General features: G+C 43.6%; 2 protein-coding genes and 1 long non-coding RNA gene across 9 annotated transcripts; all 3 read left to right on the forward strand.

The window, feature by feature from the left end:
* Positions 1 to 1,562: 1,562 nt before the first annotated feature.
* LOC143010673 (GRB2-associated-binding protein 1-like) lies at positions 1,563 to 8,466 on the forward strand. Of its 6 annotated transcripts, none has more exons than XM_076163149.1 (15): positions 1,563 to 1,594; positions 1,986 to 2,119; positions 2,400 to 2,449; positions 2,594 to 2,940; positions 3,790 to 3,964; positions 4,199 to 4,737; positions 5,252 to 5,302; positions 5,445 to 5,491; positions 5,607 to 5,716; positions 5,818 to 6,110; positions 6,188 to 6,259; positions 6,724 to 6,820; positions 7,078 to 7,207; positions 7,461 to 7,595; positions 7,825 to 8,465. In XM_076163149.1, the coding sequence occupies exons 4-15, from the start codon at positions 2,706 to 2,708 to the stop codon at positions 8,020 to 8,022; spliced, it is 2,082 nt and encodes a 693-aa protein (XP_076019264.1). In that variant the 5' UTR covers positions 1,563 to 1,594; positions 1,986 to 2,119; positions 2,400 to 2,449; positions 2,594 to 2,705; the 3' UTR covers positions 8,023 to 8,465. The 6 variants fall into 6 exon arrangements, with proteins under 6 accessions (XP_076019264.1, XP_076019262.1, XP_076019268.1 ...); XM_076163147.1 differs by having other exon boundaries at positions 2,620 to 2,940; XM_076163153.1 differs by lacking the exon at positions 2,594 to 2,940 and having other exon boundaries at positions 2,400 to 2,524; positions 7,825 to 8,466.
* Positions 8,467 to 12,227: 3,761 nt separating this feature from the next.
* On the forward strand, positions 12,228 to 18,733 carry LOC143010668 (NLR family CARD domain-containing protein 3-like). 2 transcript variants are annotated; one of them, XM_076163139.1, is made up of 8 exons: positions 12,228 to 12,411; positions 12,656 to 12,793; positions 13,137 to 13,198; positions 13,661 to 15,446; positions 15,588 to 15,761; positions 16,080 to 16,253; positions 16,513 to 16,559; positions 16,726 to 18,733. In XM_076163139.1, exons 1-8 carry the CDS (start codon positions 12,257 to 12,259, stop codon positions 17,289 to 17,291), a joined length of 3,102 nt encoding a protein of 1,033 aa, XP_076019254.1. In that variant the 5' UTR covers positions 12,228 to 12,256; the 3' UTR covers positions 17,292 to 18,733. The 2 variants fall into 2 exon arrangements, with proteins under 2 accessions (XP_076019254.1, XP_076019255.1); XM_076163140.1 differs by having other exon boundaries at positions 13,140 to 13,198.
* Positions 18,734 to 21,569: 2,836 nt separating this feature from the next.
* LOC143010688 (uncharacterized) lies at positions 21,570 to 23,221 on the forward strand. The gene is made up of 3 exons (XR_012964839.1): positions 21,570 to 21,658; positions 22,552 to 22,898; positions 23,135 to 23,221. It is a non-coding gene; the product is annotated as an uncharacterized LOC143010688 (long non-coding RNA).
* The last annotated feature ends 1,033 nt before the right edge of the window (positions 23,222 to 24,254 follow it).

A 24,254-nucleotide genomic window follows, 5' to 3' on the forward strand; every position in this document is an offset into this window, starting at 1 on the left:
CGTTCTGCAATGAGGCAGCTGATCGTTTTTTACTGGTTTTGCCATCTAACTGGCAACATTTTAGTCTCATGACTCACCAGCACTGAGGCAGGAGTGAAGCAAAGTCTCTGACTGATGCTAACAAAGCATTATTCTGACACTAAAGCCAGATCCTGCAGCTGTATGTGGTCAAATATTTTGTGTGACCATAAGTTAGGAGACAACTAAAGAAAAATGTTTGAAATGGAGCACAAAGGCTTACCTCACGTGACGGGGCAATAAGCTGCCCTGCACTCTGCGCTGCCTAATGTGTCATATGAAACTTGCATGTCTATGCAATTACGTGAAGTGTTCACTTATGTGAAGTGTTTACTTATGTGAAGTGTGCATGAATTGGAAAGAAGAATTTCTGAGCCTGCTGAGACAGTGAAAGGCATTCTTTCTTAAAAGTTCAAAAAAAGTATTGTTCTGATAGTTTTGGTATAAGTTTTTTTATGCAAAAAAGATACTTAACCCATTTAGCTCACTGATGTCTGTGTTAATTGTCACAGTATCATGGGGATGGGAATGTGTTTATTTTCGCGTATCAAACGTTATAGTGTCAGAGTCTTTTTGGTTATTTTGGTGAATCATATGGAACCGCTCAGGTCCGCGGCTTCTTCAGAGGTAATCTGGGAGCAAGCAAGACCGAATGTATCCTGATTGTTCCTGCATAAGTTGGTGAATTGTCAATTAACTATGACAAACAACCTTTTACAGTTACAAATTGTTGATGTATGTGAATGTGACAGATAAATGTTTTGAAGGTTTTGAATGTTGTGATAGCGGTTGGCATGTGTGGGGAACTGATGTGAAGTGAGTCTGACTTGTTTGGGTTTTCCCTGGGTGGGGCCCAATCTGTTACACCTAACCTGCACTGATGCTGTGTTTCACAAGGCTCCTGCACACTGACCATATTGTTATGTGAGCAGTAAATCATCAAAATATGTTTTGTTAAAAAGTTATGACTTATAAAATTTAAGTCCAGATCTTTGCAACATGGTTAAAGGAATGTACACTGGTGCATTTTGTAGTTTCAGTACATTTTAGTTGCCTGTAATGGCAGAAGGTTACGGTTCGTACCGGCCCCATATACTGTACCATCAGGTGTGGTACAGTATATGGGGAGTGATGTCACTGCTTTGAATGATACCAGAGACAATATGGTATATGAACCTGTTGGATACTGTGGACAATGTACAGAAATAATAAATACATCTTATTTCTGAGTGGGTTGTGTTTGTGTGATCTGTGTGTTTCGGGGCCAGCATTTGTTGGGGTAAATGATCTCAATGCTCTATTCTTTGTACTTGTACTTTGTGTGAAAAAGTTGTAAGAGGAAACTGAAACATCAGCACAGCCCTGCTTTGTGATCATGAACAATATACTATGAAGTTCATGTTTCTCCAATGTTATTAAGCAGTCGGTTCAGTTTAAGGTAGACACAACCTCAAGGCTTTAAACCGGTCACGAGGTTGAGGCATCACATTAGACTAGAGCTGCTTCCTCATTATGCACTTGTTTCTGACAGTTCTGACAGACACAAACTCGTGGTACAGCTTTATTACCTAAACAGGTAAGAACTGACTCAAACCTTTAATTTACAAAGCAGTTGTGGTGTTGGGGTGCATTTAATGCTCTAACAGTCTGTACAAGTTTTGATTTCCTCCTTGATAATATGTAAACAATACAATTCACAAATACTGTATATTACCTTAGTTTTCTATGATAGAGCTCTTTTTCAGCTGCCATGTAAATCTATATGTATATTTCTATTTACACTAGCTGTCTATGGGTTGAATGATAAATTGTGAGCCTGACCCATAAGGACTTAGTGTTTAGCAGGTGTGTCATATTTTGGTAACACTGCTACGACTAATTTGGTAATAATAATTGAAAAGAATATGAGGTTATGATAACAGTCAAAAGCGAATAGAAAATATTAAACCAGACGTTTTCCTTTTCAGCTTGGCCTGGCTGATGTAATGCACCCAAAAGATTTCAGTGCAGTATCTACCTGCAAGTCACATGGTCATGGGCTGACGGTGCCAACAGATAACATATTCCACAGTTTATGACGGAAGGATTAACCCTTATTACGGTAACTGCACATCAATTATACTCTGATATTTGTCTGCAATGTGAGTAAGGCAAAAATGTGTGTAAAACATATAAATGGCCAGAGTTACCAATGGCATTATGTGATGCATTGTGCCTAATCGACATGATGATTAGAGTAATGTTACTTTGCTTTATGCAGATTCCAATCTTTACATGATGCTGGAAAGAATGAATTTTTGGCCTTAATTAGAGTAGGCAGACTAAATGTGGATGTAAACATACTGACTGAATCTGGCCTTTGGTGTCGTTGTCCTCTGCAGGAGGGACATGATCTGCATACTTCTTCTTGCCTTGACGTCCAATGTCTGTGGTGAGCTTCCAATAATACATGATATTACTCTCGCCCTTAGAGAGTTATACATCTGCCAAGACGGACAAAAGGCAGGTCAATGGAAGTGGAAGTGCAGTTGAAGGTGTTCTTCATGTCTCTTTTGTGTCTCCTTTTCCAACACAGGGGACGTTGCTGAGGAACTGTCTCAGACCCAGAGGCAGAGGAGAACAATAACATTACAATCAGTTGGGACATCCTGATCAATGGAGGGCTCTTCCTCACCAACCTCCTCTGTATGTTCAAGTCGACACCACAGAAGGTTCTTTATCACATGGACAATGGTGTTGAGGAGCCGAAGACTCAGGATGAGCAGTTTGCAGGAAGGATTCAATGCGACAAAGACAATCTGAGGAAAGGCCACATCAGGCTTCATCTGCTCTTCGTCAGGACAGTCGACGCTGGCGAATATTGGTGTGATTTGCTCACCAACTATGACAACACCAGAAAACAATTGTTGCTAAGGGCAACTGGTAAATTGGTAATACAGTTTTCTTTGAAAGTCCATTTAATGTGAGATTTCAGTGAATAGGATGGATGAAGGTTGCTGCTATAGCTACCAGCACTGAAACACATATTTTAGCCCACAGAGCGGTTTGTTTTGAAGGTAACCAAGGCGTATCATGGAAAGAACAGTAACACGTCCCTCACTACTCAAGATAGAGAACATGCAGAGAGAAAGATGAATGAGACTCTGTGTGTATTTGTGTGTGTGAGGGTTGAGTGACGATGTATTCATCATGTCATCTGGACAATCCAGTAACATTGTGGGGACTCACCTGCATTATGAGGACATGAATCCACCTCACAACAAGTTTATTGTGTGTTTCAGGGTGGAGGCTTCTGTGCACTTTATCACTTTTGTGATAAAGTGGTGGTGAGTTTAACCACTTAAGCACAGAGGAAACACTCTTGTTTCTTGTTATACTGAGCTCATTCTGGCAGTCAGCGCCGCATATAATACATTGCTTGTTTCAGGAGCATTCATGTTCATGGGGAGGCATGTTCTTTGAGGAAGAACAGTCGCTTTTCTCCTTCCTATCCTTTCCATTTGTCCAGTGCTATGTCAGGGAACCTGGAAGTCCCCTTAATCATCTTTTTCTTCAGGGCACACTGTAATAAGGGCTTGAATTCAAAGGGTGTTAGTTGTTTTGGTATGAATCCACACATAAACATTTTTGCTGATTGACGAACATAAAGTTAATGCTCCAAAGGTACGCTCCATTGCCCAGAATTCCCTGCAGGACAATTGCTGCTAAGTGCTATATTTATTGTAATTTTGGTCAATTATTTGGTCACTGCTCTTGTTTTTGCAACTCTAGAGAGACTTCCTGTCTCTGGCTCCACAACAACCACAACCAGCAGCACTGTCCCCATCGCCGTGGCAACCAGGTCTGCCCCACCCCCTTATGACCCTGTGAGCTTGGCACACCTGGAGACTGACAGAACCACAGAAGAAGATTACCTGTGGTTATTGCACTGCCAGAGTCACATCAGGTAAACACACGCAGCCTCAAACACTGGAAACCAACGCAAGGGAGTATGGGTAGAAAGAGAGCTACTTAATCATATTTTCTTTGCTTTTTCTCACTTTTTCCGTCCCCTTGGTTCCTCCTCCTCTTTGGACACTGATTACAATGGCAACCTCTGCCCACCTCCCTCCTCCTCTTCGTCCTCATCCTCTTCTCCATTCCCTTTATCCTCCTCCTCCTCCTTCTCCTCTGGTTTTAGGACGGCCCCTTGGAATGTTTCCACAGTGTCCAGTCCTCTCAGCCAATTACAGGACACTAGCTTGACCTCTAACTTCCAGCAAAAGGCGGGTAGACCTCGCTGTCACCCCTCCCCTCACCCCAGGAAACACTCCCTGGACCTCCATCTACGTCCTGTGGGGACATCGCTTGGTGATGACATGCACACACACTCTGGCTGGCATTCAAGTATCCACTCAAACATTATCGGCGGCTACCAAATCCCCCGACCAGCGTCCAATCCCCTGCCACGCCCTGCGCACTGCCTTTCCTCCACCCCAAGCATGGACTCCCAAAGGCAGGCAGAGCTCCACGCGTCCACTCCAACTCCACCTCCACGGCCACCAAAGCCTCTGGCCGTCGCAGCCCAGGGAGAGAGCTCAAACAGGGGCTCGGCCACACTTCCCAGATCCACCTCTGAGTCGGAGAGGAGGGAGGGAGGGACGGAAGCAGGTGGGGAAAATGTTGAGATGCGGCTGCCGAGGATTAACACTGCTGCTACACCAGGCTGCACACAGACAGGTAAAGCAAGCAGAGTTTGTTGGGACATAAATTAAATAAATACTTTTTCAATTTCAATTTTCAACCCACAAACATTTGTTATAGATGATTGTTGTCACATTGATTGTTAAACACAAATTAAAACTAGAGCTAAATTGGTCCTCATTCTATGCTCAATTGTGGTTCATACCATGCACAACAATGTTTTTTCCACTTAAGTTGAAGGTTTAATTTCCACCCCCAAACTGTCACGTTTGACTTAAGCACTCTATCCATCTCTATACCCCCTTATTGTAGCCACTAGATCCGGGGTGGGCAAACTTTTTGGCTCAAGGGCCACAATGAGTTTTAAATTTGACAAACAGGCCGGGCCAGTGTGAGCTTACATACATGACCTGTAAAAGCTATTGCATACATTCCCCTAATGCTCACTGAATGCATTTTTGCCCTTTCTTCCTTTTATTTTTTATATAATTTCTGTATTGCCAACATGCAAACGTGTTCAACGTGACCCAATACTTGCGTCTCCCTGCAGAAAAATGTTGGGAACCACTGGATTATGCAATGCCCACCTCTGCACTAGATGGTAACATGGTCGTTTATGGCATAAATATAATGTTTGAAAACATAACATAAGTAATGAAGCGACAATGGTGAAACACTACAATTATCTGAACTACCTATATGATGTTTCTATATACTGTATATGTATTCTGTGTGTGTTTCAGGTGGTGACGAAGCGTTTGAGTTCAACGAGAGCTTCAGCAGCTATTTTGTAAGTTAAATCTGATAAACCTCAAGAACAGAATACGAGAGATTATAATCACTTCTGCAAAATCACAGCAAACTGTCAAAGTATCAATTTTTCTTTGTGATTTCCTCTGTCTCAGATAAATAAAGGCTTGGTTCCTCTGGGGAGTGTTTGTTGTGAAGAAGGCGATGTGGATGAGAACTACGTTCCCATGAGCGCCACCCCCACCGAGCCTCCGGTAGCACCAAGGTTATTGAAGACTCATGACTTTATTTTACGCTGTTTCCACTAATAGAACCAGAAGCTAACTTCAGTGTTGTCTTTCCTCATTTCTCCCTCTTTTGCTTCAGAGTTCCTCCACCTTCTTCCTCTGTGAACTCTGACCCCTGCTATCCCAACTACGTCCCAATGACCCCTCTCTCCACGAGCCTTCCCTCTCACCCACCCCCCGGCCTGTGCGAGCAGGCTTCCCTGGGGAGGCAGGTACCCCCGCCGGCCCATATGGGCTTTCGGAACTCCCCGCTGACCCCCGTCGCTCCTGTCACCCCGCCACTTCGAAAGAATCCAGTGAATGCTTCTGGTGGAGCCGAGGTGGAAGCGATGCCCCCTCCAGTCCACCGCAACCTGAAACCACAGCGGATAGGTGAGGTTAACTAGTGATTGTGTGATATCGGTGACTAAAACTAATTTGTTGACTCATCGTTTGTTGTGTCACCACAGGGGTTTGTGCCACTCCACCTGTGAATGGAAGTAAAACTCAGACTGGTGGAGAACCGACACACAAACCCAGAGGTACAAACTGCTAGCACAGCTCACATATATTCAGATATGCAGATGATGTCTCCTTATTGCTTAAAGATAATATGAGGACAGCAGAAAAGTCAATGACATTTGCTTGTGTTAGTCTGTTAAAATGATCAGCTGATGGTTCAGTCTGGCAGTTCTGCTGTAGGATCAGGTTGTGGTCCTGCTTATTGCATGTGAAACTCTGGCACTCTTTCACATCCTGAAAACGTTGTCTCTTCTCTACGTCCTTCAGTCTTATTCTTTGAGGTTCTCCCCAACAGCCATTTCTCTTTCCTCTCGCTCTCCTTCAGTCTTAATTATTTGCCTGCTTCCACTTTACTCAACAAGGCTGCAGTCCAGACATACACAAACACACACAACACAGGTTTAGAAACAGTATTAATTGTACTGCACTCTCTCTCTCCCCCCTCTCTCTTGCTCTCTCTCTGCCTCTTCTCTGTCTCTCCCAGTGAAACCAGCTCCTCTGGACATAACTCAAGTGCAGCAGGAATGGCAGGAAGTCCCACCCCCTGTCCGCTCGCCTGTCACTCGAACCTTCACACGAGAGTAAGCGTGTGTGTGTGTGTGTGTGTGTGTGTGTGTGTGTGTGCGTGCGTGTGTGTGTGTGTGTGATATATAATGTGTTTTATGCAGTGGGGGAGGTAAATGTGTGTCAGAGCATATAACATGTGGCATTTTGAACAAGTTGTTCTATTTTGATGTTACACTGCACTCGTGTGGTGGTGATCGATAGCTGCTATCCATTACTACTTAATAAGTAGGAAACCGCACCAGCAAATATAGAGTGTGTGTGTGTGTTTCAGTCTGTCCAGTCTTCAGTCAGTCAGGGGAAGCTCGGCCCACAGCTCCTCCCCATCGTCCGACTCTGATGACCCTGATGACAGTTACGTCGCCATGACGACCTCAAACCTGAGCTTCAGCGCTGGAGAGCAGGTAATAGACACTGTATTTCCTGTCTTACCTCTTCCCTTCCGTCTTTCCTTTCTGTCTCCTTCCAGACATCCTCCATTCCTTCTCTCCTTCCCTTCCCCTTTCCTATCTTTCATCCTTGCATCTCTCTATCCTTCCTGGGTTCCTGCCACGTTTTTGTCTTTCTTTCACTCAATCTAGAACTAACTTGGTTGTCTCCATCTTCTTGTCTTCTCGTGTGCGTGTGTGTGTGTTTGTGTGTGTGTGTGTCATTCAGTCTCTGAGACTCATGCTGCACAGGGCCTCAGAGGGCGGAGCCAGCAGCCCTTTACAAAGGCCAGCCAGAGGCGACAAACAGGTGGAGTACCTGGACCTGGACCTCCACACTGGCCGAGCGACACCTGCGAGACAGGTACCTTTGCTCTCTTTCTCTCTTTAGCTCTCTCTCCCAAGCTGGATGAACCTTTTTTTAAGGTTTAAAATGATTGATTGATAAGTTCTGAGCCTGACACAGACAACAGAACTTATTTAACTATCCTCAACCGCTGGATCAAAGGTCCAGAAGATCCATCCCTCAAAGATGATGTCATGCTGAATTTTTCAAACAGCCCCATTTCTGGTTTGCGTCTTTGCTTTTCTAGAAAAATTGCACAGCAGACGGTGGGGCAGGGGGCAATGAGCGCGGCGATGAGCGCGGCAGAGCAGGCGAGGGGCGAACCCGTGGCCACCATGCCCGCGTGGACTACGTGGTGGTGGACCCTGAGAGGACGAAGGCCCTACGGAACACCAGAGAAGCATGGCATGATGGGAGAATGTCCACAGAGAAAGAGAAATGCTAGAGACACAAACACACATCCACACCAGCCACTGTACAATCTTCCGTGTGTCTTGATGATAATTCTACCCTTGGATCTAAAGTTCACGACTAAATTACAAAATACTTAACCGACTTCCTTTTTCACATTCACACTGTTCTTCAGGTACCATGATGGCTGTGGAAGTTTGGAGCATTTATACTTATCGTTGTTTCAAACCAATGAGTTTGAGGAAGTTTGAATATCATGCATATTTACAAATGAATGTCAAATAGTGCCAATTGAAAACAGCAGCAACTGCATTCATTTTAAAATCATACAGAGTATCATTACAATTCTCTGGATTGTCCCAGATGATGAAGGTAATAAATAACTGCTGAGTAATCTTTATTGATTATATCATGAAAATGTGATTGAAGCGATTGAAGTGCCTTGAGATAACCTATGTTGGTTTGGAGCTATATAAATAAAAGTTGAACTGAATTGATTTTTGGTTGTCCTGAATGAATTAACACCACACATCATATTTAAACGTCCAATTTGTTGTCTGGTAGTTTTTGTTGCACAGTCTGAGGTGAAGTCTCAACATGCAGCTTCTCTTGATGCCCACTAAATTGAAACATTGACTCACTGTTGGAAGTGAAAAGACAAGACCAAAGTTGATAATTTCCTATTTTGTAATGTGTGTTGATAAATGATTGCTCTTTAAAGTGTCACGTTTCATTGACGGGTGTCTCCAGCCTCCCATATTGCCCAAATTAGGATTTTCTATTCTATTGCAAGTAGGCTGTGCTACCTGATTATGATTATTCAGGGTGAATGTTCAAAAACAGTTAGAAACCTTCTTTGAGTGTGTCCAAATTACCCAGATGTCATCCAGATATCTAGAATAATGATGCCAAAGCAGCGGCCTCCCATTCTGTGGTGAAAGTATTGGATTGAAAACTTTCTTTCCCTGTTGCCATTAGGTAAGAGGATTGCCCCTCCTGTCAAACTCCGCCTTAAACTGAAAATGTGATTATAAAAGACGCAACACGCACACGTAATGGGAAGTTTGTTCATTTGTTCTGTTACAAAAGCAGGCATTCTTACTTTTGTTTTAATTTACCACAAAAACAAATGAACAACAACAACAACTGTGCTTCTGTGGAAAAACTCCACAATAGCCTTTACCTTGTCCAAGGTTGTTTTCACCACCTTCAGGGTAAAAGCTTCAGGCCTCTAATCATCAGGTTTAATGTATGCGCCAGACATGGGTGGTGCATGGGTCCACTTCAGAATGTTTATGGCTTTGGTGATGTCTGCAGCATTATCACTCACACAGCACACCACTTTGTCCTGTACTTGCCACTCCTCATAGCTCCTCTGCCAAGTTTTCTGCAGTGTGTCTGTAGATGAACTCAAAACAGTCCAGCAGGCAAGATGTCATCTTGTAATTTTCAACAAAGTGGCAAGTGACAGACATGAAAGAGCCGGTGGTTGTGGAGGTCCAGCAGTCAGTTGTCAGGAAAACTGATGGAGCTTTTTTCACCCTGTCTTGCCATAATGCACGTTCTGTGTCATATAGTTTTGAGATCATTGTACTGGATGGTGTTTTTCTACTGGGTGGAGTGTAAGTGGGATTTAAGGCTTTAACAAAACTTTAAACTTTAAAACCTTTGTCCTCCGCAATGGAAAAGGGCTGAAAATCAGTGGCAACCATTTTGGCCAACTCCTCATCAACACTATGCTGTTTGGCTGGGGTCATCTGCTTTGTTATAAACTGACTTCTATTTGCTCTGAGTTGCAGTAGGAGGGGTTATATTTGCACTACTAGTCGATGCTGCAGCAGTTGTTATTGGTTTGGGACCAGACACACCAGGGTTAGTAGACGTTGAGCCAGCTTGCCCTCTATCCTCCAACTGCACTGTGGGATGGACAGTTCTGATGTGTCTGTGCAGGTTTGTGGTGGAACCTGCTCTTACTGTTATTTTCATTTTACAGTGAAGGCTCTCTGCTCTGCTATTTCCTATATTTTTAAACTACAGCCAGATGCTGCTTCGTTTACGGGTGTAAATGTACGTGTTTTTCCGACGCACTCTCCTCCTCACCACTGTCTGCTGTCTCACTCACTAACTGAGGGGACGGGACAGACGGTTTTGCCCTTTTTTGTTTTTTTTAAACGGCAAATGTAAAGGTTTTTACACAATTCGGCGCCGCAGAAACTCAAACGATCGTAGAAACCTACGTTAAAGTATCAGCTAGTGTGGTATATTTTACTGTGATCTAGCATCTCAATAAGAACATATATTCATTCTACTAGGGAAGGCCTTACAGCTGACAATGGACAAAGGGAAAGTGGACCTCAAGCTAGTCTAAACTGGACAAGGAATGTAAATTGCACAGAACAGTTTAAGCCTTGGGCTTAAACAGCTGACATACAGATGACAGTTTATGGCCGTTATAAAGTGAACTATTACCCTCAGGATGGTCACGGAGTGTTTACAGGGGTCCCAGGTGGTTTGTCAATATCCACTGAACGGGTCTTTTCTTGAGTGACAATCAACTGTATAAATACGTCTGAAAGTCAGAGTTCGGGAGCGACTCATTCCGGCTGCAGAGTCTCTCACAAGCGCTCCATGGTGCTTGTTATGATGCTGTACTTTGTATAATAAAACCCCATTATACAAGCAAAGACAGTGTCAGCGGAGATCCTTCCTTCCTTCATCTTCACATCTTTGCATCATTGGGAGGCAGTGGCTCAGTGGGTAGTGCTTCCGCTTGGGAACCGAAGGGTCGCCGGTTCGAGCCCCTGCCGAGGTGCCCCAGAGCAAGGTACCGAACCCTCAATTGCTCCTATCTCTGCGAAAGGTGGTAAAGTACTGTGAGTCGCTTTGATTGGATAAAAGCGACTGCCAAAATGATCGTAATGTACTAAACACTAAACGCCACACAGTGCTGCCATGAGGAGAACTGAGCCAATGTGAGCAGCGAAAGGTAACCACTGGGGAGCCAGCTTTGACTCATCATCGGCTGTTCTGATTTGCATGACTTGCATGACCCATCACTGACACGCCTGCTCACGGCAGCACTGTGTGGTGTGACCGCTAGGTTTGTGGTGCCACAGTGCGACCGCTACCACAGTGCTACCGCGAGCCCCGAGCACTGACACGCCCCAGTGCTGAGGGGCGAGCACTGACACGCCCCTCACGGCGAGCACTGACATGCCCCCACCGATGTGGGCGGCCCACCGATGTGTTGTGCACACTGTGTTGTGCACACTGTGTGCCGCACAGGCACACAGTGTGCACAGTGTACAGTGCACAGTGCACAGTGTGCCGTGAGCCAATGAGCGGAAGTGTATCACTGACACGCCCCTCAGGCACGCTGTGAAACGACGATCTGGGCGGCCCACAGTGTGCGGCCCACAGTGTGTGCGGAAGTGTATCACTGACACGTGTATCACTGACACGCCCCTCAGGCACGCTGTGAAACGACGATCTGGGCGGCCCACAGTGTGCGGCCCACAGTGTGTGCGGAAGTGTATCACTGACACGTGTATCACTGACACGCCCCTCAGGCACGCTGTGAAACAACGATGTGGGCGGCCCACAGTGTGCGGCCCACAGTGTGTGCTGCCGTGAGCCAATGAGCGGAAGTGTATCACTGACACGCCCCTCAGGCACGCTGTGAAATGGAAAAAAAGCGGCACTTTTACAGCGTAGACCTGAAAGAGCGCTGTTTGACTGAATAAAGCCCCGGCCAGCCTATTAGCTTCGGTTAGCAGGTAAGTGTTACCTCAGTAAGGAAAGTAGCCATTTGGCTTTTCTAAAAGTCGCTACACGAAGTCAAGTCAGTTGATTTACATAGCCCATACAATGTCTCAAAGGGCTTTACAGACCCACAACATCGCTAAAATTCCCAGACACGCCGACCGAGCTCGTCCGGCCGGCGGCGTCTATTTGGAGCGGTGCGGGGAAGCTGCGAGCTGTGAATGCCGTCTGAATGTCTATCGTGCTATGGTAGTTGAGAAGTTCAGATCAGCAAGTTTGTAAATGCGTCTTTCAGTTCTTTCGTAGTTTAATCAAGATAAAATCTGGCCAAGAGTTGACTGCAGATATTTGCTTGCGGTGGGCAGGCGCAGAACTTATCAATCATCTAGGTTAACAGATAGACTGTAAACCTGCCAGAACATGAGAGACAAATTTGGATGAAGAGTTTTTCTTTGTGTGTTTTGTGCGCTGCAGCCTTGAGCCTTGACAACAGGAGCCGGAAAGGGATGAAGCGAGCTAGGACTGACACGCCCTCTGAGGCTGACACGCTCTCTGAGCCTGACACGCCCTCTGAGGCTGACACGCCCTCTGAGCCTGACACGCCCTCTGAGCCTGACATGACCGATCAGGCGAACAGCACACAGAGCGCGCTGTCAGTCAGGTGAGATTCAGCTTGTTTTGACATATGTAAACAAATAAAGCATGTAGGCAGGATGATTGTGAAGTTGCTGAGAGCATTTTAGTCATTCAATGAAATCTATATAATTAAATAACTGTTATAGCTGTACACTGTTTGTACTTTGACTTTATTATGTTTTATTATGTTATATATTTGCAGTAATTTGTATCTCGTAAACATACATTTGTCTTAAAAAACTGTGCATTTTTGTTTTGGTCGATTGCAGCTCCTCAGCACAGGCAGAACCAGAAAAGGAGTTGACAGGTCTGACATGTAAAAGGCATAAATCAACTGCATCAACAACACCCAGTTTGATCTCTTTGAAGAGTGATTGGTCCATGAGTGAACCTATAGAATTTCAGAAGTAAGTGAAACATCTCACCTCTCAAAGCACTTTAAGTCCTTCTACACAAACACATAATGTCTCTAAATCAGCAGGACTAAAGATGCAAGAATTACTTCATTTCAAGCGGAAGCAATATAATTATTTTGATTTCCCCTCGGGGATCAAAATAAATCACCTTTATTTATGTATTTAATATTTAAGAGACCCAATGACCATTTTCTCGAAGAATTTCTTTGTTGTTCTTGCTTTTTAGTTTATATTTATTCTGCTCTGTAAGTCAACCATCTCATCATCGTTATAATGAAACTGGTGAATGCATTTGTGACTGCAATGTAACAACATTGTGGTGTTGTTCTCCCAGAAGCCAAATGTCTGGAGAGACGTCCATAACCATTCCAGACACCAATGCTGGTACAGACGACGGTAAGTCAAAGTCACCTGCATCCTGTTTATTAACCATTACTAAAGTATAAAAAAAACGACGAGAATGTCGGAATACGTTAATAACCTTTTTTCTTGTCTAGTAATTATTGCTTATTGATATGACAGCAAGTTTGATCCCTTTCGTATCATATCATCACACACAGTACTAACCCATTTAAGAGTAACAAAATGACAAGTTTCTGTTAGGAACAGTTAACAACATAATAAAATAATTGAAGTAAATTGACTTCTGTAGTAAAAGCAACCATTGTAACTTTGTGGCTGGGTCAGTCTTTACCTCCTGTAGCAGGATATATGTCTTAGTTCCTTGTAAAATAAAAGTATTTAATATTATGACCACTGGATGTCACTGTTTTGACCGTCAACCAGAGTATAATGTCGGTGCTGAGAGAACAAGAACACAGAACGTACATTGCAAAAATACTTGTTTGACTGTTCCAGGGGACAAGCCTGTTTGGGAAGCAACAACAACACTGAGGGAAACAATGAAGAAGAAATTTACTTTGTTGTCTGAAGGTGATGAAGACAAAAGAACAGCAGCCCTGAAAAGCATTTACACATCTCTCCACATCACAACTGGAGGGCTTCAGTGGCAGTTTGAAGAACACGAAATCAGCCACATCGTGCAGAGAAAGCAACAACCGTGTGAAAATACAGTGAGCCTTTGTGATATCTTCAAACCTTTGGCAAGTCAAGTGAAACCCCCGAGAATTGTATTGACGAAGGGGATTGCAGGTATTGGAAAATCTTTCTCAGTGCAGAAATTCATTCTTGACTGGGCTGAGGGAGAAGCAAACCAGGACACAGACTTAGTGTTCTGTCTCGCTTTCCGAGAGCTGAATTTGAGTTCAGGTATGAAAAGCTTGCACAAGCTCCTGACTGACTTTCACCCTGGAATTGGAGGTTTGACACAGGAGGATTACAGCAGAGCCAGGGTGATAGTGATCCTGGATGGCCTGGATGAAAGCAGAGATCAGCTGGACTTCCTGAACAACAAGAGAATAACATCTGTCACTGACACTGCATCTGTGGGTGATCTCCTTACCAGCCTCATCCAGGGTTGCCTGCTTCCAGATGCTCTCCTCTGGATAACTTCCCGATCTGCAGCAGCCAGTCAGATCCCTGCTCAGTTGGTAGACATGGCGACAGAGATAAGAGGGTACACCGACCCACAGAAGGAGGAATATTTCAAAAAGAGGTTTTGTCATGATCCGAGCCTTGCTGACAGAATCATTAAGCACATTCGGTCCTCACAGAGTCTCAACATCATGTGCCAGATCCCAATCTTCTGCTGGATGTCTGCCCTATTATTTAAGGAAACATTTGGAGGAGATGAGAAAGCTGAAATTCCTCAAACACTGACGGAAATGTTAGCACGCTTCCTGTTTGCCCAGACAAAACGCAGAAATAGGAAGTATGGCAAAAAGAAAAATGAAGAGAAGCCTCTGAAGACACAAAGAGGATTTCTTCTAAAACTTGGGAAACTTGCATTCGTTCAGCTCCAGAAGAACAATCGCATTTTCTATGAGGAGGACCTGGAAGAATGCGGTGTTGACATCAGAGAGGCATCTGTCTACTCAGGGTTTTGCACCGCAATTCTTAGGGAAGAAGAAATATTTTCCCAGAAGAAGGTTTTGTGCTTTGTGCACTTGACCATCCAGGAGTTCTTTGGAGCTCTGTATGTCTATGATTGCTGCACAAACAAGAACACAATGGAACTCCAAAGCTTCCTCGGTCTGAAGCAACCATTTCAGAAAGAATATACTGAACTTGACCTTCTTAAGATGACTGTGGACAAAGTGTTGGAGAACAAGGATGGTCACCTGGACTTCTTCCTGCGTTTCCTTCTTGGCCTCACGAATGAATCCAACCGTAGAGTCCTAAAGGGCCTTTTAACCTCACCAGATCCAGGCCAAGAAACCAGGACGAACATGCTGACTTACCTCAAAGTCATACGAAGAAAGGGTGTCTCACCAGACAGGTGCATCAACCTCTTCCAGGCCATGGTTGAGATGAGAGACCACACAGTCAAAGATGAGATTCAGGAACATCTGAAATCGACAGAGCACTCTGGAACAGAGCTGACACCAATGCAATGCTCAGCATTGGCCTACATGCTGCAGGTGTCAGAGAAAGATCTCAATGAGTTCGACCTCAAGAGTTACAAGACATCAGAGGCAGGCAGAATGAGACTCATACCAGCTGTGAGGTGCAGCAGAAAGGCCTTGTGAGTTTATTTTCATTATAATATTTAGCATATTCTCGCCCAAATATGTAAAACTAAAGATCTCCACTCTCCTCAGGAATTCAGCATTGCTGTGATCTTTCTTGACTGTTTTTAGTATTATAACACCATTATCCATGATAGGCTAGCAGACTGTAAACTGACTCCAGAGTCGGTTGAGTACCTGGCCTTTGCCCTGAAGTTCCCACACTCGCCCCTGAGAGAGGTGGACCTGAGTAACACGGACCTGAACGACTCAGGAGTGAAGCTGCTCTGTGCAGGACTAGAAAGTCCATCCTGCAGACTGGAGACTCTGAGGTATTTGTTTCACTCCCCATCCACACAATGACAGACAGTTCAGATAACACAAATTTTCCACAGAGGTACCGAAGCCTGTCTAAGTTGTACAGAATGGCTGCATGAGGCCAACGTGGGAATATGTACAGGATAGTTGCTTGTCACGACTGCGGCTCTGATAGAGTTCACAGCCATCCTACTCAACAGATTGCCAGAAAAGTAGTAGCATTAATCTACAAAGTTTAGATAGATAGACAGACAGACAGACAGACAGACAGACTTTGTTGATCCCAAACGCAAACATCCTAACCTCATCTTCAAATCACTGCGTTCACACAGGTTGTCAGGTTGTCTGATCACAGAGCTCGGCTGTGCTGATTTGGCCTCTGCTTTGAAGTCCAATCCCAACCACCTGAGGGAGCTGGACCTGAGTTACAATCACCCAGGAGCCTCAGGAGTGAAAAAGCTCACTGAGATGAGGGAAGATCCACTCTACCACCTCAAGGAGCTCAAGTAATTATCACATTATTAGCTGATTACAGCAACAAACCCAGACAGGAGTGTGCCGCTAAACCTTAAACTGCCACAAATAAGACAGTTTACAGTGAATCTTTACCATTTAACTGACATCAGAACAAGGTTACTTGTTTGACCAAACTCTAACTATGTACCTATTATGAAACTGTTCAACCATCAGTTGAGTCATATTAATTAGTTATATAACTCCAGTATTTGTCTCAAAGCTTTTCAACTCTGATGTTTCTCTCCTCAGTGTTGAACATGGTGGAACTGTCCGGATGATGCCAGGCCTCAAGAAATGTATGTATGTCTGTAAAGATGATAGAAGGATGATTTTGGCTTAAACAATAATCCAAAATCTTGTTAAGATGTTGACACTGAAAATTATGATTATTATTTATTTGCCGTTAACGATGATATGGATATTTTAATAGTTGATGGAATAAAGTGTTTGTCTTTCCCGCAGATTTCCGCGATTTCACTTTTGGCTCCAAGATGTTGCACAAAAACCTGTCTCTGTCAGAAGAGAATAGAAAGGTGACCTGGGTGGAAGAGGAGCAGCCACACTCGTCTGGGAGATTCAACTCAATACTTTTTTTGCTGGAGGAGAGACTAGCTGGGCGCTGTTACTGGGAGGTTGAGTTCTTCAAACCTTTAGCCATTGGGGTAACATACAAGAGCGGTGGGGGGGCGTTGGTGGATGATCGCAGGCTTCATTACAACGACAGGTCCTGGAGTTTGATTTGTTCCAATGAGGGCAATTACATTTGGAATGGCAAAAACAAGGTCAACCTGTTTTCTCTCACCCCTCGTTCCAGGCGGTTGGGAGTCTATCTGGACCAACCTGCTGGCACGCTGTCCTTCTACAGGGTTTCCTCTGACCCTCCGATCCACATTCACACCATCAAAACGTCATTCACAGAGCCCGTTCATGCCGCCTTTGATTTTCAACCTCAATCCTCAGCCTTTCTTTACCCTCTTGTACACCCCCCTGGGCTGGGCCGTGTTGTCAGTCCCAGAAACATTGTTTAGGCCAGGGGTGTCCAAACGTTTTTCACCGAGGGCCACATACAGAAAAATATATGAAGGACTGGGCCACTCCATAGAGGCACAGTATATTGCCTCACCTCTGGTGTAATGAATTTAGCAAAATCAATCAAATGTAGGTAAATTATGTCTGAGAATTGATATGCTTAAAGAAAAAACAGCCTCCATCACAGCTTTCCACCTTTCCATTTATTTTGTTACGAAATTGATTGGCAGCACATTCTCATAACAGCAGCCTCAGATTGCTCCTTAGTCAGGATGATGATCCCCCTTCACAGCCCTCTATAAAAAAAAAAAAGGTCAGGAGTAAGTTTGGTGGTTGTGGTGCAAATGACGTCACTGAGTTGGCTGTCGGTCCTTTCAGTTGTAAATCTACTCTTGTTGAGTTAACAGAGAAAAGGGTTGCGCACATGTATGTTCAGCCGAACATCTCATCATTCTTTTTGCGTGGTGTCTCAACAGAGGAAACTTGTTATTTTCCAAGCTCGGTAGAAGTTGGGTAGGGAGAGAATTGTCACACTGCATTTCTATAAGTTACATTACATTCTATAAGTTACATTACATTACATTACGAGGGTGTAAGGGTGAGAAAGAAACCCTTCGCAGAGCGCAACAGCGTGATTTCTTTCTCAAAAATCTTGGAATCGCTGACTGACTTCTGCCATGAGAGATGTGATCACAGACGCATATTTACCCGTTTTAGCAGAAAGCTTGGCCTTTGGAAAAGCACATTTGATTCCGGGCTGTGCGGGGAAGTGTGTGACATTGAAGTTGCGTAGTTGTGTCTCACACAGAATGCTTTCATGTGCACATAAAGTTGCGGTCCAAGCTGGTCTTTGCCTTGTAGGCTCTTGTTCAGTGTGTTAAGATGATCAGGAAGATCAACTAAAAAAGCCACGCCTGACAACCATAGAGGTCATGAAGAGGTCGTAATTATTATTTATTAGTAATTATGTTTTTTACCTACTTTTTTTACTTCCATAAAAAGTCTAAACCTACTGATGTATCTGTAGAAGTTCATATTTGTAATGCAGCCTGTAGGGTTAAAACAACACAGACCTCCCAGTGGACAGTTTTGATTGAAAAATAGTTTCTGCCAAATTATTGGAAAGGCAGAAAATGGTAAGACTGTCCACTGTAAGGCCTGTGGACATTGTCTTTGCAAAGACGCTTATTGTCTTTCCAAATCTTGTACATTTTGAAATGAGAATTGAAATTTCTTCTATTGTGTTGGGTGGTGATTTGGGTGAACTGATCCTTTACAGTCTTTTAAACAAGAATACTATTTTGATTGGACATGTCGATCTATCTTCAGTCAATTTAGAATGTGATGTATTCATTTGTATGGTGTTGCAATTATATATATTATATATACATATATTTTACAAGTAACAATGATGAAATAAAACATGGAACACAATACAGGATGTGGTAGGGTTGAGTCATGTTGTGTTTTGTGCTCTTAGGTCATTGGTTGTACATAACTGATGTGTTTTTAGCTTTTGAATGTAATGTTAGGGGTTAAGTTGGAGGAATTTAAAGGTTGTTGCATAAACATGTTTACCTACTGAATAGTGCTCATGACATAGGAGTTTGTTTTAAACGTTGAGTCTGATTTAACAGGCAGACAAAGCAGTGTGTTTCGATTCTTCATTGATTTTGATGGTAGGAAATAAACTAAAACTCCAAAAAGCAAGCATGGTGGGACAGCCAATGGCCATTACTTCAAGCAATAATCAGGTGTGTTTTGTGCTCCAACATCCCCATGCATAAGAACAATGAAAAACGTTTACTTTGTATGTTCATTTCACTTATGTTTCCCTGTGAGGAAAGCTCATTTTCCAACAGGCAGTGGAATGTCACAGGAAACATGTATTAACAGTAAAATAGAAGTGGCAAATTATAAACGACAAAGCAGAGACAATTCAGTGGAAATAAGTTGGAAGTCATGTTCAAGTAGCAAAATGCAACATAAAACTAACATAGACAACATTTATCAGATAGTACATCTTATTTCCTCCATTGTCACTGATGTTAAGTTGTTTTAGCAGCATTTGATATGATGAATGTTGATATATAAGAAAAATATTAACTTATTATTTTAACCATTATTATATCAGACTGACATAATGCGATGGCTGGAGCTGTTTCTCCTTGGTGAGGCTCTGATGTCCGGTGGCAGTGATGACGATGCTACTCACAGCTGGTTGTCCAGGTTTGGCTCAGTCAGACTTGAGAGGAGCCGAGTCTTTGCAAGAGTCAGTTTTGAAGAACTGTTCACAGTGGTATGTTGTCACAAGCAGTGATGCAAACTTCATAGCATGTCTCCTCAGAAAAGGAAAATCCTCCACATGTAGATACAGTTTGTAGAAATCAAGCAAAGAGAGATTGTTGTCTCTACCTTTGAGCTCATCATTGCTTTGCAGCTCAATAATTTCAAGCTGCAGGTTGTCTGATACATCAGCTGGTTCCACATTCAACGAGGTTGCAAATATGTTCACTTCATTGTTTTTGCTTTTCAAGTCCTTGAACCTCTCTCCAAAGGCCTGAAGGAGTTTTGCACATTCATCAGCATATTCAGATGTCACAGCTGGCTTTTGTTCTTGCAGAGTAGGAAAGTGCAGAGTGATTCCTGTTGCCACAGCTTCAAAGCTTGGCTTAAAATGATTTCACATTTCTGAAAAGAGAGCTGAGAAGCTGTTTAGGACTTTGGAGCTTGACATTCAGCTCTGTGAGGTACTTGGTAATGTCCACCATGAAAGCCAAATCACACAGCCACCTGCTTTCAGTTCAGTTCAGGACTTTACGCGATTAGCTCACTCACCACTAGGCTGGCATGCATGGCGTTGTCCTGGTCAGCTAGCAGTTAGGAAAAAACCCGCTTGTTGATGATGAGTATGATCATATTCATTTCCATTTAACTTTGCTTGCTCATTGGGAATTGACTATGTGTAAACTATGATGCTATAGAGAAAGAAACCTTTGTTCACAGAGAGGGCTCAGAGCAGAAGGCTAAGTGAAGGGAACCAGCTGGGGTAATGTACTTTCCGGCAAAGTGAAAGGTGGAGGTATCTGTTTTTACACCAACAGTGGCTGGTGCAAGGATGTGACAGTGATCCTACAGCACTGCTCTCCTAGAGTGAGAACAGCCCCCCCTCCACACATATGGCCCTCACAGAGGCTCCCTCCTCCCCCACCTCATCAACGACCCTCTCACTTCAAGAAAAGGACGTTGATAGGCTGTTCAGGAGTCAGAACCCCTGCAAAGCTGCCGGTCCAGACTCTGTCTCACCCTCCACGCTGAAGCACTGCGCTGATCAGCTGTCTCCACAGGACTTAACGACTACACACCTGTTGCTCTGACCTCTGTAGTCATGAAGTCCTTTGAGGGCCTGGTGCTCCCCCACCTGAAATCCCTCACCGACCCCCTCCTGGACCCCCTGCAGAGCCAACAGGTCTGTAGACGACGCTCTCAACATGGCCCTTCACTTCATCCTCCAGCACCTGGACTCTGCAGGAACCTACGCCAGGATCCTACGCCAGGATCCTACGCCAGGATCCTGTTTGTTGACTGCAGCACTGCCTTCAACACCATCATCCCGATCGGAATTTTCTAGAAAAGAGTCTAAATGTAACATACAAAGAATTCAAAGGAAACGTCAGTACCAGCGCAATGTATTTAACGTATTAATACTCCAAAAACTACATACCACTACTATATCATTGTTAATAAGTATAACTGGTATAACCTGGCCAGAGCGCACACATTTCCTTAACATTTTCAATATTTTCCTTGACAATACAACAACTTAATTCTCATAATATGACATAATATGACCCTACATCGAAAGTGACAAGCTAAACAATAATCACATTGAAACTACAAGCAACTGCCTGGAAAACTCGGTTTCCATATTCAATTTCATTGTTTGTATAAATAGATAAAAAAAATAATAATCGTTTCACATTTATTGCATTGCAACGTAGTGTGCTACTTCTCTCCACTAGATGTCACCCAATTACAAAGGAACGGCCTTTATAAATACAGTCAAACACACCTCACTGAAGTTACAATACAGAAAGCCCTTTGAGACATTGTATGTGATACTTGGCTATGCTAATCAACTGACTTGACTTGACGTGCCTTTGTGCGCGCCGGCCGGCCGGTGTGCGCGCCGTCATGTGGAGAACATTGAAGGCCGTGTAACTGTTACACCACTGAAGTCCACTTTTGGATGTAAAGAAACTTTTATTAGGCTATGGCTCTGACTTCACTCACTGTGTCCCCTCTCACAGGGAGAGGAAGATGATCTACATCCTGCTGCTCATCATCCTGATCGCCTACACCTTTGGTGAGCTTTTACAAGATATATTATAAACATTCTCAGTGACTAACTGCATATTCTAGTCTCTCATTTGTAATACGGGCAGATTTAAGACCTTGTATGTTAGAGTTACGTTTTCAAATAGGACATGGAACCTAACCAGGCTGAAACAGAGAGACTCCAAGTCAGGGCTGTCAGACTCTTTTCTAGTCCAGGGGCCACATTCAGCATAATTTAAACTCAAGTGGGAATGGGAATTGAATGTAAATGGACAACTCCAAGTTTTCCCCTTGTTTTAGTGCAAAGACGTACAAGTACATATTGAAAATGTTTACATTTAATGAACTATCTTTTTACAAAATTATGAACAACCTGAAATTTCTTAAGAAAAACAAGTGCTTATTTCAACAAAAAACAATAATGACAATACGCTATATATAAAACGAGGTCAAGATCTATACATTATTTTAAATGTACATACATTTCCACATCTGTGTAGAAATGTGACCTGAACTGACTCACTAGGAACGCAGAGAGCTAAATTCTAGGATGGATACATTTGCTTTCACTGCCAACAATACAGGAGAGCAGCGGAGAGCAAATATAATTTCAAGAAGATCCGAAAGCGCGGCGAGCCGTCCACAGACGGAGATTACACGGAGTAATCATTTACTAAAATATCAGAGGATCTATTCTTGGACTTTAAAAACAAATGTGAAATTGCTCCACTACACTCTTTAGCTTAAATTTGCCGTTAATGTCTTATAATTTTCACACTTTGCAAAGTCATACCGCGGGCCAGATTGGACCCTATGGCGGCCCGGTTTTGGCCCGTGGGCCGTATGTTTAACACCCCTGCTCTAAGTGAAGTCTGCAGGATCCAACTCTGGTCCTCACCTTGTCTCTTTCTTCTCTGACAGGAACATTTGTAGTGAAGGTGACACATACTCACTATGAGGCAGAAGAGAGGCAGAACATCATCATGGGTTGGAATTTCCCGCCTGTTCCCTTCAGTTTACTGAGCGTCTTCTGTGTAATGGCCAACCATGATTTGTGTATTTTTCATCTACGTAACGGGGAGGAGGTCCCAGGGTGTCAGCACCGGCAGTTTGCAGGACGTCTGCAATGTGACAAAGATGCTTTAAGAGAAGGACGCCTCACCATTCACCTGTCCAGGCTCAGGACTGAAGACTCTGGTGATTACCTCTGTGAGATTCACACAGTTAATGTCGGAGCTTATGGAATAAAAGCAGGCTCAACGTCACTGGTAAGTTTTTCCTCATTAAAAGTGGAACATTCACACCAAGGTTTACTGCCAGACAGTCTTTGTGTACAAAATGTATATTAGGTGAAGTCTTATTTGAAGGTTGGACAATTCAAAACCTAACACATACACTTCCTGTTAACACTTATGAGACTCTTTGGGATCATCTGCTGCTGTAATCTGTTTGGTTATTTATTTATTTAGTGTTTCAGTGACATACAGTTTGTTTTTCAATCTAGTTATTGCAGCCAGGAAGACGACGGCCCCACCTGAGCCCCCTAAAGTAGAGAGCAGAGGAAGGATTGGTCTCTTTGCTGGATTTATAGCTGCTGCTCTCAATGTGGCTGCACTTTACTACAAATATGAGAGAGAGAGAGAGAGAGAGAGAGAGAGAGAGAGAGAGAGAGAAAGAGAGAGAAAGGGGGAGAGAGAGAGATATTCTGTGCTGGGAAGCAAGCATTATTGACTGATTTTTGAAGAACAGCCTTAGCCAGTCTGACCTCGATCTCATCTGAACAATTGATGGGAATTGGCAGATCCGGAAGCTGACAAACTCCTGACAATCCGGGACGACTGATTTGGAATCCAGTCCCAGAGAGAGAGGGAGATTATAGCTTTCCATTTGCCCTCAAAAGCATTATATATCAATTGTACTGTTCCTTTATTTGCACATTGTGATTGTTTGTTGTATGAATGCTTTGAAAGTTGTATGTTTTTGTCAGATGGCCGTCTTAGTTACACAGCTGTGGATGATGGCAGTTACAGCAGGAGTGGTCTCGGAGAGTGAGATGATGTATAGTGGTCCAGGGTCCTACATAGAGCCAGTGATAACTCAGGGTGAACCTCCAGACACCAATGTGCTCAGACTCTTAATGAAAGTGTCATAGGAATCATAAATATGCAATCATAATGCCAAAGTCCTTTCCTATAATGACTTCAAGCACAAACTACCACATTGTTTGTCATTTGAAAAAATGTGATTAAACGCACTTTACCTTAAAGCTGTTTGTTGTATTTTTGCCACTTGTGGAACGAAGTGTGTAAGTGTGTGCGCCCTCACATGGTCGTTTCGAAGACTCGACAGAGCAATGCGGATATATGCGTTTTGGATCCCGACTAAGGTCCTGCAAGTGACGACCTGCTGCCTTCTAACTGTTTGTATCGGGATCCAAGGAGTTTTCCAACAGAATCCGCTCCGGATTGCAGAGGTAAAAAGCTCTAATGTTGTTTTCGTCTTCTGCAACGTTATCTGCTTGTTTATTCATCGTGTGATTTTTCTCTGATTTACGATGAAACCAAAAACAACACAGCGTTTCTCCCTCGGTTCTGTTCCACAAACGGCTGTGTAAGAATGTAAAA

Source organism: Genypterus blacodes, unplaced genomic scaffold (assembly GCF_046128005.1).
Source record: "Genypterus blacodes isolate CSIRO-AG114 ecotype Tasmania unplaced genomic scaffold, CSIRO-AGI_Gbla_v1 ptg000129l_1, whole genome shotgun sequence".
Classification (NCBI taxonomy): Eukaryota; Metazoa; Chordata; class Actinopteri; order Ophidiiformes; family Ophidiidae; genus Genypterus; species Genypterus blacodes.

Coding starts and splice junctions, on each gene's coding strand:
- LOC143010668 (XM_076163139.1), top strand. CDS start 12,257: ATGAAGCGAGCTAGGACTGACACGCCCTCTGAGGCTGACACGCTCTCT. Junction 13,199..13,660: donor CAATGCTGGTACAGACGACG/GTAAGTCAAAGT, acceptor TGACTGTTCCAG/GGGACAAGCCTGTTTGGGAA. Junction 16,560..16,725: donor GATGCCAGGCCTCAAGAAAT/GTATGTATGTCT, acceptor TCTTTCCCGCAG/ATTTCCGCGATTTCACTTTT.
- LOC143010673 (XM_076163147.1), top strand. CDS start 2,407: ATGATCTGCATACTTCTTCTTGCCTTGACGTCCAATGTCTGTG. Junction 2,450..2,619: donor CTTGACGTCCAATGTCTGTG/GTGAGCTTCCAA, acceptor GAACTGTCTCAG/ACCCAGAGGCAGAGGAGAAC. Junction 3,965..4,198: donor CACTGCCAGAGTCACATCAG/GTAAACACACGC, acceptor CTCTGGTTTTAG/GACGGCCCCTTGGAATGTTT.